The sequence below is a fragment of the Caloenas nicobarica genome, chromosome 16 (genome assembly GCF_036013445.1).
Source record: "Caloenas nicobarica isolate bCalNic1 chromosome 16, bCalNic1.hap1, whole genome shotgun sequence".
Taxonomy (NCBI): domain Eukaryota; kingdom Metazoa; phylum Chordata; class Aves; order Columbiformes; family Columbidae; genus Caloenas; species Caloenas nicobarica.
In genome coordinates this window covers 6,558,155-6,573,928 of record NC_088260.1, presented here as the reverse complement: position 1 = coordinate 6,573,928, position 15,774 = coordinate 6,558,155, and the positions used below count along the sequence as shown (strand labels likewise).

Below are 15,774 nucleotides of genomic sequence, written 5' to 3'. Positions count from 1 at the left end.
TCCCTCCCGGCCGCCGTAGCGCGGGCGGTCACGTGCCGCGGTCACGGGACCCGCGGGCCGCCTCCCGGAAGTGGCGGCTGGAGCCCGGGCCGGGCAGTCCCGGTGGCGGCGGTTCCGCAGGGACGGCCCCGCTCCCGGCACTCATGGCCCGTCCCGCCGCGCCGGAGCCGTGGTGAGTCCCTTCCCCCGGGCCCTCCCGGGCGGTGTCACCGGCTTCTCGGTACCGCGGCGGTGGGGGGCGTGCGGGGGTCACGCGTGGCCGGTGTCGCGGCCGCGCTGCTGCCCCGTCAAGGCGCGTTCGTCCCTTTGGTGGCGGGGAGATTCGTCCCCCGGGTGGGGGGGGCAGCGCCGGGCTCTGTCAGTCCCGGGGATCGCTCCGGGAGCGGGGCCGGTCCCAGGAGGATCCGGCCTTTTCTTGGCCAGAGTCACCGCAGCGCTCCGGTGCCGCCTTCTGAGCGCCCCGAGCTTCACCGGTTTCTGCGGGAAAGCTCGGGTGTGCAGGGCCGGTAACGACCCGCTCGGGAGCGGGAGTGGGAAAAAGTTCCTAAATCCTGGCGGCTGTGCACCGAATAAATGCCCGAGTGGGCGATTTCTGAGGGAAACCTCCACCCTGTGCTCTGGAGACCCGGCACAGGCGGCAGCTCAGTGAACAGCAGCTGAATTAACAGCAGCAGGTTGTGGGAGCTGTTTGGTCTACGTGTGGTTAATGCTTAATGATAATTATTCCATGCACTCAGGATCAGAGAATTTCTCACAAGTCCGTATCTCCTTCCTCGTGTCTTAGCTGCAGTTACAGGATTTATCTTAAACCCACAAAAGCGGCCAAGGGTAATAGCATGGAACCATGTTAGTGCTGTTTTCAGGTTTAAACTCGGTGTGATTGTGTGAGAACCACATTTGTCCTCATTTGTAATAACTGGTTTATTGCTCTGCCTGAAATAACAGAAAAGAGAAGGAGAAGCACAGCAGTTTTCAAACGTTTCAAACGTTCAAAAGCATTTCTGCCAATGCTTTGATTTTTTTTTTTTTAGGTGGAATTACTTTTTCCTTTATGATGGTTCGAAGGTTAAGGAAGAAGGAGATCCTACGAGTGCCGGGATTTGTTATTTTTATCCTTCTCAGGTAACGTCTGCTTTAGTTTTGGTGCCTGTAAAGGCATGTTCACGTTGTGGGTTAATGCTGATAATCCTGATTCAGGAATGATTGGGTTTTCGGGTGGAGCTTTGGATTAATTCTTATGTAGTATTCATAGATGTTTTAGGAAAGCTCGTGCACCTGGAGGCAGTTGGGGAGGGCCGTCACTGGCCCCCACCTCGCTGGGCATGGCAGGGGGGACTCTGTGCCCTCGCTGCGGGTCCTGGTCGGCAGGGTCGTCCAACAGAGTTGGAGGGATGAAACTGCCCCTAAATAACCTCTGGGCCCTTGTGCTGCCTGAAAGAAAGCAGTCCAGTTATTTTTTTCCCCAGAAATTTACCTGTGCTACTGCATTGGTTTACAATTAAATTGAACTTAGAATTCACTTTTATTTTTACTTGAATACAGTAGTGATTTTTTTTTACACGTCCTTTTCAAAGTAAAACAAACCAATCTCTCTGTTCCCTGCCATCCCCGCCAGACGCTCATGGAGCAGCAGGAGCTGCTGTGCGGGCAGCTTGCCGGCGTGGTGCGCTGCATGGCCGAGATCTCCGGAGCTCCCCCAAGCCTCATTCGCCTGAGGAAGCTCAAGTTTGCAGTTGTGGTGGATGGCGACTACCTGTGGGTGAGTTTGGGAGGTCTGGGGGTAGTCATGGAGTGAGGGCAGGGAGAGTCTGAGCTACTGTATCAAACAAAGAGGGTTGTTTTTTTCCCAGCCCTGGGCTGCACACAGCGAGACCTGGGGTGAGCCGGGGTGGGAACTTGCGATGCACAACTTGCCGTTGCAAGGGCACTTCAGTTTCGTTCACTGCAGCCTGCAGGCGCGTGCTGTGGCTGGCACTTCAGCTGTTCGGTGAAAAGCGTCATATACCTCATTTACGTGTCCAGACCCAGTGTGTTTTCTTAAGATGTGCGTGGCAGTGGCTGCAAAGCGTTGAGTTCTGCATCATTATGTGTATCTGTGGGTGGCCGCTGATGACTGGAAAAAGGATCCTGTGTGCTGCAGTTCATACCAAGGACTTGGTCTCCCTATTTGGTAGTCTGACCATTCTTCTAACCATCAGTATTCCCCGCTGCAGAGCTTTGTCAGTGTCAACAGACATTTAGTGTGTAAAGAGCAGCATGGGACAGAGTTGTGACAGAAATGCCCCAAACCATCCCCTAGAAACTGGACCAAGACTGGTCAGACCTGTTTAATTGGTTTTGCTGTTCAGGCTCGCTGGGCTCTGGTGCTTCTGTTTCTCTTGACAACTCAAAAACTAAATGAAGCATCTTCATTGCTGTAAATAACAAGTTAATCTGAATATTTTTATGTACTTAGTTTCAGGAAAATGTTCTCAGCTATTAGAGCACTGAGCTAGGTCATCTAATGTGTGAAGGGAGTGTGTATAAAATGCTGGATTTGTGATATCATTTATCCTGTCTGTGCCAGGGCTGTTCTGTGAGTATTTTTGATTTTCCTTTTCATCTGACTTGTGAATCCGGGGGATGTTTGCCTGCCACAGAGCTCCTTGTATGCCCTCGATACTCATTTGAACGTGATAAGAGTTGTTCTCACTTGCTGTGCCTGGGTTTTGTCAGGAAACATTCTTCATTCATGGCTTTCTGTATCGCAGGCTCTGGGCTGTGCTGTGGAGCTCCCTGATGTCAGCTGCAGGCGCTTTCTGGAGCAGCTGATCAGCCTCTTCACCTTCTACAATGGACCTGTGCGACCTGCGTACATGGTAATTAGGGGTGGGTGTCTGCTAGAGATTTCCTAGATGTTTGGTCTAAAGCAGCTTCCTCTCGATATCATCTTTCTCCTCATCCTCACGAGATTTTTCACGTGTAGCTGCTGCCCCAGCTGAATTGCCTCTGACCCACCCTGTGCCATGACAGCCATGTGGGTTTGTATTGTCTGCAGGCGTTTTCTCAGGAGGAGCTGAGCAGGCAGTGGGACAGATACATCAAACACATCCAAAAAAACACCAGCGACCTCCACAAGATTTTCAATTCTCTCTGGAACCTGGACAAAACCAAGGTAAAAGCCCATCCTCTGCAGTGTCTGGCTCTAGCACTGCCTTAATGTCAGTGCTTTTGTGTTTTATTTGCTGCTTTGAGCATTTCCCAGGACTTTCTGGCTTAACTTCCTGTGGTTCTCCTGCTCCAGGTGGACCCCCTGCTTCTGCTGAAAGCAGCTCTCATCTTGCAGACTTGCCAGCGGTCCTCCCATGTCTTGGCAGGCTGCATTCTCTACAAGGGCTTGTAAGTAACTAAAGGGTTAATGTGCACATTAAATCTGCCCCTTGCAGGGCTGTGATCTCGGAGCAAGTCCAGGGAGTGGAGCAGGGGCACTGGCTGTGCACACACTGTTACTGTTATTGGCAGGAACATTAATGCTCCAGGCAAGGTGACCCTTGTCTGCTGCTGTATTGCACAGAGGGTGAACAGTTATTTATATTTATCAGTGGGAGAAATGGAAGCATGAAAAAATTCAAGGTTTGGGTTTTAGTAGTAATCTGCTGTCTTTGATATTCAGCAGGATGTGAAGACCGAACTTCTCTTAGGCTTTTTAGGTGCAAGTCACTAAGAAAAAAAAAGACGTGAATATTATTATTTCCCCCGTTCCTTCTTGCAAAAACAGTGCATGTGTGTGTCTGTATGTATTTTTTTTTTTGACTGGCTGGTTGGCCAGGACCACTCTCTATATTGATAGAAAGTGTGCAGACAAATGAGCCAGAATTTCCCATGAAAGGTGTTGGCTTCTTTCAACCAAAGATTAATCTTAGCTGGAGATGCTGCAGATGTGGCACTGAGCAGCATCAAGGAAAGCCTCAAAGGCAGCCTTGAAAGGAGGTGGGGGAATCTGAGAATTTCTTGGCAGTAGCGTTCAAGCGCCATTTTTCTTTGGCATAAAGTGTTCCTGTAACACCATTTAGGAACATTGGAAATGTGCCACAACATGCGCATCTTTCCAGGTCTGGCAGAGGCAGGCCAGGCATTTTCAAGGGAATGAGCTCAGAATGCTGAGCACGAGTCACTGCAGCACCAGGGAGCCGGCAGCGTATTGCAACGGAGTGGACGTTGACTCGAGAGTGGAGTCTCGTCCTGTGTCTGCCCATCGCCCACGCATGTGTCTCGCTGCTCTGTCTGGTAGAGATTTTTTTTTTTTTTACACCAAATGTCATCTGAGTTCTCTGAATCCCGAATCTACAGCACTACAAAGGGCTTTGTACTTGAGTTAAATTTCTACTTTAGAGTCTTTTGGAGAATCTCCAGAATGTGGATCTCAACGAGACATAAATGGAAAGACTGAGAGCACCTTTGGGAGCCCTGTCCGAGGGGCCTGTGCTGCCAGGTTTGAGTGCCAGTTTTTTCCAAATCTTCCCCAGTGCCCACAGCTCTTCATGGGGCAGCAGGAAGCCTGTATGGATCGGCCTGTCTTAGCTCTTGACTTGGCAAAACCAGATTTGTTGGCCCAAAGTAAATGCCCACAGGTGGTTTTCCTGAGTTTGGAGTGGAATTGACCCTTTTTTGGGTCAGAGCAATGGGCTCTGTGGCTGAACCTCAGGAAACAGCACTGCTCACAGGTGACTTTGTTGTGTCCTTTCAGGATTGTGAGCACCCAGCTGCCGCCGCCTCTCACTGCCAAAGTTCTCCTGCAAGGCGATGAGTCTCCGCACCAGGTATGTTGCTCGACACGTTCCTGAGTGCAGGTACCCAGCAGTACGGATGCAGCCTGGGAGCTCTGCTCACACTGATCTTACATGTGCCCTTACTGGCAAGGACAAATGTTTGGAGTGAATCGAGTAAGGTTTCAAGACTTCTGCACTAGAAATTTCCTTTTTTTTTTTTTTTTTCTTTTGGTCTTTAAATTACTGAATTCATGAGTTCTCACCTATGTGATGTTTTGATTAGCTTTTTACCCAAGTTTAGGTATTTAGTGCTAAATATACAAAATAAATGTCTGAAAGTGACAAATAGGTCAATTTTTGTTTGCATTAAAGCTTGTCAAAAGTATTTATTTACATGGCTCAAGATCTACAAACAAACCATCAAGCTCCAGATACAGATCAGGCCTCTGCTTTTCTCTGGTTGAGTGAACCAAGAGTTTGTGCTGTGAGCAGGCAGTAATGGCAAATTGTGGCATTTGTCCTTGCTTTTGGGTGTATTTTGGTTCTTGGAAAGTCCCCTTGGCTGTGAGGGCTGCCTAAGAACCAAATCATTGCCCAGCATGGTAAACCAGTCATGGCATTTGCCAAAGTGGCTGGGCTGGACTCTGCTGCAGCCCCAGGAAGCTGTGGGGGCTGGCAGGGATTGAGTCATGGCACGAAGCTGATTCTTGGCTTTTCTTTCAGAGCGAGCCTGGAGGTGAGGATCAGCGTGAGCCTGGTGAGCATCCAGCTGCGGAGAACTGGTTGCCAAGTGCACAGCATATGGGCAACACGCTGGGTCGCGTTCTCTGCATCGAGAGCACGAGCTGGTTCTCGGGGATCCATGGCAAAGCTCTTGCTGGATGCAGGAGTGCGTCCCTGAGGGTGCTGCTGCCACTAGGCAGCATGTCCCAGTGGGTGTTGTGTAATCAGAACCAGTTCCTTCCTTCAGCTAAGCAAAGAAGCTTGCTCTTTTGGGTTTAATTGTCAGTTCTGCAGATTCCCAGTGTGCCTGCTTTAATTCCAGTTACCCATGTGCCTACTTGGCCACTGACGGAGCCCTGAAAACAGATGGCTGATGCTTTCAGTCCAGACCTTCAGTCATCATTTTTAAGCATCAGTTTGTAGATATTCTGCCAGGATGGTTAGAAAAAAACAAACAAAACCTAAGGGAAAATATAACTGTGTGAGGCATTAAGTGTATGAGGAGGCTGGGAAGGTGCTGCCTAGTGAGCTGTGGGTAGCTGTGGTGACCCAGAATGGTGGCGTGATTTCTCTTGTGGAAGCCTGGGTGCTGATGGATCTGGCTTCTGTTCCTTATGCTGAGGCACGTCAATTTAATCCTCAAACCCCCATTGCTCTTGCAGATTCTCCATTGCCGCAGGGTGTCCGCATCATCCCCGTATTCCTAACAGAAGATGAAGTCTCAGTGCTCCGAGACTTTCCAGTGGAGTGGATGTCTAGGTAGGAAATCAACCTGACACATCGAGGGGCTTTTGCAGCAAGGGAGCTAACACAAGGCACTGTGTTCTCGCTGGCTGTCGTTACTGTTTTTGCTGATACTAACTCAGACTCTGTCATCTGGCTGTTAGAGCTGCCTGAGATATTTCAGGCTGGACAGAATTTGTGGTGTCCATCTCTCTGCCATGAATCAGCCTGAAATAGAACCATTTCCCAAGAGCCGCTGTGATGTTCTGTTGTTCCTCAGCTCACTGTGCTGCTCTGCGCTTTGCGATGTTCCCAGGTGTCCGCAGTGCCAGCGGCCCGTGTGTTTCACCTGCGCTAGACTTCAGCCCATCCTTTTCTGAGGCAGATGCTCTTTGTAGCAGGCAATAGATTAGCTGTTGAACACTAGTAGTGTCGTTAGGTGTCTAATAACTCCAAACAGATCCTATTCAGTAGTTTAACCAACTTGTCATCTCCTGTTAGGTCACCTGTGTCCCACACAAGCCCCAGAGGAGAGGGGAATGCTCTCTGCTCCCAGACAGTCCCAAAATCAACAGGAGTTCATGAAAACCAAGCCCTGAGTAACATCTCTGTGCAGGAGTCCCCTTGGCCAGCTTCAGGCACAGCTGCAGCAGAAGGTGCTGTGCAGTCAGGCAGCCTCCCAAACACGGGTCCTCCAAAGGGCTTCACCAAGATGGAACCCAGTGGAAAGAATTCTCCAGCTGCAATACTGAGTAGCCCAGACAGAAAAAGCTCCGAGCTCAGTAGCAAAGCATCATTCTCACCAGAGAGAGACACGAAGCAGCTGCCGAGCCCTTCCGCACTCCATGCTGCTGAACAAGTTCAAGCAGCAGGTCTGTATCTGGAAGGCTTCTCCTTTCCAAACCCGTATGCCCAGGAGTGGAAGAGTCAGAACATGGGGAAATCCCTTGTGGACACTGATGTTGCGCAACACAGTTCCCCAAGTTATTCTGCAACCAGCGAACAAGACGAGCAAAGGACTGGAAGTCAAAGCAGCATCTCTGCAGAAAGCAGCGGTGCAGCTGGTGGCGATGTGCAGGGTTTGGATTGCACGGGCACTGCGGTGCAATCAGAGAACACGTGCTGTCCCCAGAGCGGGGACAGTGTCCGGCTGCCTTGGGTGGACGCTCTGGGGGCCCAGGGTGGTGTGGATTCAGGCAAACGCTGCAGACCAGTTAAAATGAGCTTGTATGTTCACTGCATTAAGGGGCTTGTGCTCTCCCTGCTGGCTGAAGATCCCTTCCAAGAGGACCAGCGCTCCGTGGAGGATGTGGTGAGTGGCAAAGCTTCTGCACAGCCACAGATCCCCTCAGTGCGCGTGTCTGCGGGGGGGGACGACAGGGGTTACACTGAAGAGCGAGCGTTGCACTGCTGTTCCCATCTCTGCTCACCTGCTCTGTGTTGTGCAAGGCAAAGCCATTTGGCTCAGGGTTCATCAACGCAACCAAAGCTTCGTGGGCGGTTGTTCACGAACGTCGCAGTGAGCCCGAGAGGTGAGAGCGTTGTCTCGCAGGCAGCTCCTGTTGCCGCCTGTTGTCTGTCGGTGCCAGCACCAGAGCAGAACTTGTAGGTGTGACCGTCAGACAGCCCCATGGGCTGCCAAGGGCCTCTGCTGGCTTTGGGATTTGTTGGGAAACCCCGTCAGTTCTGTAGTGCTTTTTGGAAAGCCAGGTTTGTTCTGTTTAACCTCCACTTCGTGCGTCACAGCTTCTCACTAAGAAAGCGCCAGAGAGACGTGTCTGGCTGCAAGTCCCCGAAGTGATTCCCTTCTCTATGAAAGTCTGTCTGTCTGCATCCCCAGCCTTCTTCTCCCTGGCGCTGCTCTTGGCGCCGGGGTGGAGCGTGTCGTTTGGGTGCTCCCGATAGATGCTCCACCAGAGCGATCCCAAGTTACCTTGCTGGGATTTGTTTTGTGCAGAGGTTTCCCTGGCCAGCGGTGCCGCTCCCGGGGCTGCAGGGAACGACGTGGTGGCCCCAGCGCTTCCCGGCGAAGCATCAGGCCGCAGAGCTGCTGCTGGCCGCTGCTGCCCGCCCAGGGAGCTGAGTCAAAGCTGTAGAGCCCTGTTCGATGTGCCAGTTGCCATGGGAACAACCTAATTTCTTTAACCATCAGACTGGAAGGTGGAGGAAAGCTCAGACTAACCCTGCTCCCAGCATTAGCAGAGCTCAAGGTTACTCCTTTTCCTTCCAAGCTCTGGGACTCAGAGGATGCAGCTGTGATCCCCCCGCAGCACAGGAGGGTTGGCGTGCCCAGGAAGGGGTTACTGCAAAATCGGCTGAGGCCATGAGGTGCAGCCTTGGTGTTTTGCACCAGACACAGCAAATCACTCTGTCCCCTTCCTGCTCATTTCGAACAGGCAGCTGCTCAACAGCTCCTGCTCTGCCACGTCTTCTCCAGCTATGAGGAGAGAGGGGGATGAGGCGGGTGGGAATGGATGTTCTGGAGCTGCAGATCAGCCGTGTTGCACTGGTACCTGCAGCTGCTCAGGGTTTCTTCTGGTCGCGGCTCTGGTCTGGCTGGGAGCACGGCCCTGCTGTGCTGGGAGTCTGTGTGGTTCCCGACAGCTGCAGCTGGAAACCGACCTCTGCTTTGCTTCAGCTCTGACTTGCCATGAGCAGGAGCATCTGAGGGACATAGGCAGTGGATGAAATGTCTGGTGGGGGACAGCTCTGCTGATGATACCCTGCATGTCCTCTTCTGTCACACGCCTGGGCAGCGCCAGCAGCGCGCCTGGCCTGGTGGAGTTTGTCATTCAGCTCGTTAAGTCTCCAGATCAGGTGCCCATCAGTGCTGCTCGGCATCTCAGTCGGTTTTCCTTTGTGCGTTGCCCCAGGGCTGATGGAGCCTGTTCCATTCTGGTTCCTCTTTTCCCAAACACTCCGCTTCCCTCTCACATGCTCTTGCTTTGGATCTCATCTTAGCAAAGCCGCACCGTCACCCAGTGTGGGTTGTGACTGGAATCGGGTTTTTCTGACTGCACCCTTCCTCTGGGTGCAGGTGTTTGTTATCTTGTAGAAGACGCTCCTGCACGTCCCATCTCCCCAGGAGGATGTGTGTTGTTGGAGGAGGCAGAGCGGGGTTCTGCTGCTGGCACCATTGTGGATTTGAGGCGGAACCTCAGCTCGTCTGTTCCTTTGTTTATCTGTAGATTAAAAATCACCCTCAGCTCTCAGGGATGTCAAAGCTTAGTCAGAATTAATGTTTGTTGAGTGCTTTGAGGCCCCTGAATGACACCAAAGAAGGGTAAAATATGCTCCTTGTGCATCTGAGAGGAGCCGGCAGCACCGATCATCCCTCTGGGAGGGCGGTTTCCAACACAGGCAGAGCAGGAGGATTTGGCGGCTTTCAGGCTCACTTTCCACTGCGGTTTAGGTCTTATCCCTTCGTTTCACTGCACAGAAAAGGAAATCCATTCCATGCCCAGCGGGTGCAAGGGCAGGCTGGGCACTGCCGTCCTGCTGAACTGAGGTTTGATCCGCTCCGTAGTGAGGAGAGCAGACAGGCTGGAGGATTATGGAGATAATCCCAGCACTGCTGGCGTCCCTCGGTCCTGCCTGTGCCCTGCCCGCTGCATGGACCCTCAGCATGGCCAGGGCTACTGAAAGTCCAGTTCGGCAAGCAGCTTGGCTTTCACATTAGCGCATTGTTGTGCAAATCCCTTGCTCCGTGCCGGGGCTGGTGTTACCCCACAGGTGAGGCTGTTCCCTTGGCTTTTCTTTTTTCCCTCGGGTGCTGGCCCAGCGCTGCAGTGGCCCAGGGGCTCAGAGCAGAGCTGGGCGCCCATTAGAAGATTCACTCCTCTGTGGAGGCTGCTATGGGAAACGCTGCCGGGAATTACGCTCAGCACTGGTGTGTAAAGCTGCATCCTGTGCCGTACTGCCTGCCTGGTGTAATAAGGGCTGGTTAGCAAAGAAATGTTCCTCACTGCTGCTAAAGTCATGGCCAGGATGTGGAAATGAGCCCTGGAGAGTAATGTGTGAAGACAAATTAACAGAGTCTTGCATTTTCCCAGAATTAATAGCATCAGGGGTTTAATGGCTTATTTTCAGGTTGGAGTGTCCTTTTCTGAGTGCCGGTCTCACTGACTTATGACCTTTCCTCCGTCCCCAAGGTTCCCAGCCGTTCCTGGGTGGCAGCCTGGGCAGCAGATCATGGAGGGGTCTGGTCCCCTTGTCATTGACATCGGTCACCCCAGCTTCCTGCAGTACCTCCCTGGGAGTCGGGTCCAGCAGGGCTTGACTCTTAACACGTGCCTTTTTTTGCCCCGTCTGCAGTACCACAGCAGTCTGGCTTCTCTGAATGGCCTCGAGGTTCATCTGAGGGAGACTCTGCCTAAGGATTCCTCGTCCTCAGCCAAGACAACCTACAGCTTCACTCACTACGACTGTGTTCAGAACATTCTCACGGGTAAGTCTTCGTCTTCTGGAACAGCAGCCGCTTTGCAGGAGGGAATATGGAGGAGAAGAGGTTTATGGTAACCTTTTATCATGCTTCAGACAACTTCTCAGAAACATTGCTTGCTGTAACTCCTACCAGATAACCTAGATATAAGGCCCTATTGGGGAAGCTTTGTCTTTTGTGAGTTTATAATCTGCTGAGGCTTACTGATCGCTTTGTTTGGATGGGAGCCAGAAGCCACTGGGAGATGGAGCAGCTGCCACTGGCACTTTGCTGGTGTTGCTTGGGGCTCTGCTGAGGGCTAAGCCTGAAGACAGGACTTGACACCCTCTTCAAACCTGCCCTCCTCATCCCTCAACTTCCTTCGTTGCTGGTGCGATGCCTTTTGTCCCACTGTACAACAGAGTGTTTGTCAGTAGTTTCTGCCTACAAGAAGCAGGATCTGGGAGCAGGTCGTAGCCAGCAGCTCAGCGAGTGCTGCCCTGGTTTGGTGGGTGGACCATCGACACGCAGAGACCCCCGTGCACGTATTGCTCCCATTCACTCTAATATTTCCCTTTTTCTGGCAGCCAAACCGGCAGCGTCCTGCCTCTCTCCAGCTTAGAAGTGCTTTAGGGGAAGAGAGAAACTCCCGTGATTCTGGGTAACCCAGGTCTCGGGCCTTCTTGTCCCCCCCGCTAACTAGTGTCATTGAGGTGACACTGGGGCTTGGGCTGTCACCCAGTCTCTGTTCTGTGGGTACCAGGGTCTGTGGGAGTGTCTGCAGCCTGTTCCTGCTCAGCACACAGGGACATGCTCCTCTGCAGCCTAGGCTTGTAACCCACCCCCTGCTCCTGTCCTGCAGCCAATCTGCCCCACGCACCCGGGCCCCTGGACCGGCACTTCCTGAGAGCGGCCACGCTGATCCACAGTGACTTCAGGCAGCTCCCCACCGCCTCGGAGGTCATCGTCAGGTACGGGGTGCTCGGAACCGCTCCCTGGGGCACATGGGAGAGGCAGAACCCCTTTCCTAGTTCTGACTGAGGTTTGGCACACGGGGGAGTCACACTGGTGTCTCTTGCCAAAGGCCAGTCATGTCACCTTATTCCCTGAAATTTAGTTGTGGGCTACTTAATCTTGTGCCTGCAGTGTGTTCTGGGTGGTGAGAGGCCAGAATTGCACCAGGGTGAGTGAACTGAAGGCACAACCGAGTTGTGCCACAGCTTTGGATTAAGATATAACGCTAGAATATTGCCAGTTCTTGGCACCATAAGGCTCTAAGACGCAGTTTTAAATATAGCTGTTCCTAATAAATTTGTGTCTCGGCTGGGAGCCAAAGGCGCCCAGAATTGGCAACCTAGATTTTGTTTTCTTGCACGGCGTGTTGGGTTGGGAACACACTGTGATGTGCGTGGCAAACTCCATTGTAATGCGCCAGGCGAGATGGTCTTATCACAGCCACGGTGACGCTGGCCCGGAGCTGCAGCCCCGTTCCTGGGCTGCTCACGTGAGTGCACAGAGATTCTGCTTGCCTGGCCCTGCGTGTTTGTCCAAAACATGATGAAATAAAGATGCTTCTGGGAATTACAGTGTTTCACTTCCCTGACGTAGCTTGCCAAGGGAATGTGAATCACACACTCCAGTGCTGGAGAACTCCTCGTTTAGCGTTAGTTTGACTGGCTCCTTAAATCCTCTACCGGCCAAGCTGGCGGATTCTGTGTTGCCCCAAAAAAAGCAACTCCACGTGTGAATCAGACTGAGTAGCAAGATGACTAAAACTGCTTTCTTTTATGGTGAGTTGTCACAGAAGGGTGTCAGCAAACATATCAGTCGCTGCTTTGCTCTGTCGAGGAGGAGCGCAGAGTCCTTTGCTTTGCTCCCTGCCAGCCCTCTCCCAGGTAAACCCTGAGTGGTGGCTTCTCATCAGCGACTTGAGCTTCTGCGGTTACAGTATCTGACTGTTATCTGAGCTTCATCACACATGTCCCAGGGAATGAGGCAGATGGTGCTTTCTCTTTTAGGATGCCCAGACCCTTGAGAAGGGGGGTCTGGTCCCCTGTGGCCTCTGGCAACACACTGTGGGGTTTTGGTGCCTATTTTAGCTCTGGGTTCCTTTGCTCTGCTGAGAGACACCTAAAATTCCCTCTCAATAGCTGAGAGTCCAGTGCCACCAGTATCCCAGTGCCCAGCTTGGTGAGCTGAAGGAGATCGTGCCCAAAGCTGTGAATCCTGACCGCTGCCTTCTCTCCTGCCCTGCCAGGAACGCCTCCACGGCTGTGTACGCCTGCCGGAACCCTGTCCAGGAAACCTACTTCCAGCAGCTGGGCGCTCCGCTCCGCAACTCAGGTGTCCCCAACCCCCACGACAGTGCCTTCAGCCTGCCCAGCAAGGCCAAGCAAAAGCTGCTGAAGCATGGAGTGAACCTGCTTTGAACCCACACGTCTGAGCCCGTGCTGAACGTTCATCTCCAATTCGTAAAATCTCAAAGGCGTTTACTCGGTGGGAGGCAGGAGGCTCTGTGCTACGTCTGCGGGGTCTCAGCCTGCCTTGCCCTGGGGAACGGGCTCCGTTCCTGCTGTGCCAGTGCAGGGTGGTGTTGGTGTTGGCTCTTACCAAAGGCTGCAGATAGAAAATTGCTGTTGGGCTGCTTGGTTTACGTTGACTCTGGGGCTATTTGTGGTTCTCTGCAGGGAGAGGCTCCTGGGGTGCCTTGACCTGAAGTAAAACCTCTTCTTGCTCTGAGCTACGCAGACAGCGGGCTGCTGGGCAGTGCTGACTTTGAGATGTCAGACACTGCATCTGGCGGGAGTCCTGTGCCTACACTTGCCCTGGTCAGACTTGGGCTTTATTTATATCTCTTAATCTGTAGAAATGATCCCCTGCCATGACGTAATGCCTTACCTTGATTAACAGCATGTTCTCAGCCTAACTGGAATAGAATAAGTGCTGCAAACCTCATAATCCTCCTACAGGAGCTGTCAGGGGGTTTGATACTGTCGCTGCATTGGGGAGGTCCTTGTCCCCACACAGCTGCCTTCCCGCCGGCCTCTCACTGGGGCTGCAGTGACGGTGATGAAGGCTCTACAGCCCCTGCCTGCGCCTTGGCCTCCTGCTCCCTCCTGCACAAGGACTTTGTTTCACCTCCTAGCTCTCGCTGCTCAGTCTGTTCTGTTGACAAAAGGCAAGCGGGAACCCTTGAGCTACCGGGACCAAAGCAGGTTTGCAGCCCCTCGGCAGCCGCTCTCTGTGCTGGGAGTTTCAGGGGCTGTTGCAGACGCACACATCACCGTGACTGTGACAATAAACGAGTCTCCAAGACTCATCCAAGTGCAATGTGTCAGCGGCCAGAGGTCCCTTACTGGCTGGTTGTTGTGTTTGTAATTCCTGGTGCAAGGGTTTGGGGGTGGGTGACCCGTTGCCCCATGCGCAGGTGGGGTTGGACGGGCAGTGCCTGTTTTTTCCACCGCCCCTGCAAAGCAGCCACTTGTCAGGGTCTGAGCAGGTCACTGAAGGTGGAAGTGTTGGTGGCTTTACTGTGACATGGTGACAGCAACAGAGCTGCAAGGCAGCTCTACACCGCACTGCTGCTCCGAGGGAGATGCCACTGTCTCCTGGCCGGGTGTTTTGGGAGGTGGTGGCATGTTCCTTCAGGAAACGCGAACAGGTTGAAGGAAAAGCCTGAGACGGACAGGAGGGAGTTTTGGCACAGCAGCAAAGCACAAAATAGCTGCTTTTGCCTGCTGTCGTGAGGAATCTTCCTCTGCAATCTGCTGTGCCGTCTGTTGGCAGCAAACAGCTGGGGTGTCTTCATTCCCTTGTGCTTCTGGAGCTGCATCTGGCCACTGAGACCTATTTCTATCCTTTGACTGTTAAGAGGAAAGTTGTCTTGCGGTAGTACAGCAAAGATCTCCAGGCCCTTGAGTTAATGGTTGTGTTGGAGAGAGGATGTTTAAAAATTGGTCATTTCAAGTAGAACATGACGAGGAGCAGCTACTGTGATGGCCGGGTCTGGTCTGAGCATGTGAGTGCTGGGAATGAGGGCCAGGGCCTCATGCTAAGCCATTTCTGGTGTTGCCAGGCTGGCTCTGTGCTCGGGGAATGTCGGGTGCTGGATTTGGGCAGTTGGGCAGGACAGAAATGTCACGGGGCTGGGTGTTTTAAAGCATCGCTTGTAAACTCAGCTCGGGGCCCGTTCCCTCCTCCCTCCCTGCCAGCAGCTGCCTTAGCAGAACCCAAGCCCTCTGTGTTGTGCTTGACCCCGGAGCAGTTACACCAGCAGGCAGAGCCCATTCTGTTTTCAGCACAACAGTTTATTGATAATCTTTGCTTATCCACTGTATGAATGTCACCAAACCATAAGACAGTTGCTGAGCCAGCCTGCTTCCTCGGGGTCTGGTTCCAGGCAGTCAATGCGTGTAGAAATCATGCACTTCAGATTTTCTGTAACAAGACAGGTGTAAAAAAATCTCTTGGATGTATTTGAAATCTCTGCCTTATCTTGCAATCTAATCACTGAAAAATTGGTAAAGAAATCATAGGGGAGATGGGCTGTGTTCCCTCCCGGATGCAGGGGTGAGCAGTCCCCAGAGCCACGCCGAGGCCACCGACCCCGGCACAGCCGTGTCCCAACCAGAGGTGCAAGGACAGCGGTGAGCACCCGCGACATGCTGTGCTTCACCTGTAGCATGTTATAAACCCTAGGGTCGCTCTGCACCCCAAAACCCCCAAACAAACCCTGGATGCTTGGTGACGTCAGGCAAAGTGCATTAGTTGCTGGGCGGGCAGGAATCCCAGGGTTGAGGGCTCGTCCCTTGGGCTTCAGAACAAAACACCTGCTGCCTTGGGAAACCTTTCCTGTGCTGTCATCAGGTATGTGTGAGCTGCTGCTCTGTAATGCTCGCTCTGGCTTCAGGAGAGGAGAAGCTGGAGCAGCAGAAGGAAGCGTCACCTCCTCCCTTTGCTGTGGACAGACAAAAGCCCAGTTCTGTGTTCCCAACGTGTCCCTGCCTGGCAGGGGCTTCCCAGCTTGAGCGGTGAAAACCAAAGGTTGCAGATAAAGCCAGGAGGGGATTTAGGCAATTGATAATGCCCTTGGTCAGATTAAAGAGTGGGCCTGATGTGCGCTGTCCCCTTGCCAGGGCGGACATTGGGTTGTGGCTGGGG

General features: G+C 52.7%; 1 protein-coding gene across 1 annotated transcript; it reads left to right on the top strand.

Annotated features, from left to right (window-relative positions):
* The first annotated feature begins 60 nt into the window (after positions 1-60).
* Positions 61-13,939, top strand: HPS4 (HPS4 biogenesis of lysosomal organelles complex 3 subunit 2). The gene is made up of 13 exons (XM_065646305.1): positions 61-172; positions 1,032-1,122; positions 1,616-1,759; positions 2,751-2,858; positions 3,038-3,154; positions 3,284-3,378; positions 4,727-4,799; positions 5,472-5,505; positions 6,134-6,230; positions 6,696-7,506; positions 10,509-10,641; positions 11,477-11,585; positions 12,872-13,939. The coding sequence occupies exons 1-13, from the start codon at positions 144-146 to the stop codon at positions 13,041-13,043; spliced, it is 2,013 nt and encodes a 670-aa protein (XP_065502377.1). The 5' UTR covers positions 61-143; the 3' UTR covers positions 13,044-13,939.
* The last annotated feature ends 1,835 nt before the right edge of the window (positions 13,940-15,774 follow it).

What these genes read in the sequence shown, in the direction of transcription:
- HPS4 (XM_065646305.1), top strand. Translation starts at nt 144, where the DNA reads ATGGCCCGTCCCGCCGCGCCGGAGCCGTG. An exon ending in TGCATTCTCTACAAGGGCTT is followed by an intron (nt 3,379 to 4,726) that starts GTAAGTAACTAA and finishes GTGTCCTTTCAG; the next exon opens with GATTGTGAGCACCCAGCTGC. An exon ending in AGCGCTCCGTGGAGGATGTG is followed by an intron (nt 7,507 to 10,508) that starts GTGAGTGGCAAA and finishes CCCCGTCTGCAG; the next exon opens with TACCACAGCAGTCTGGCTTC.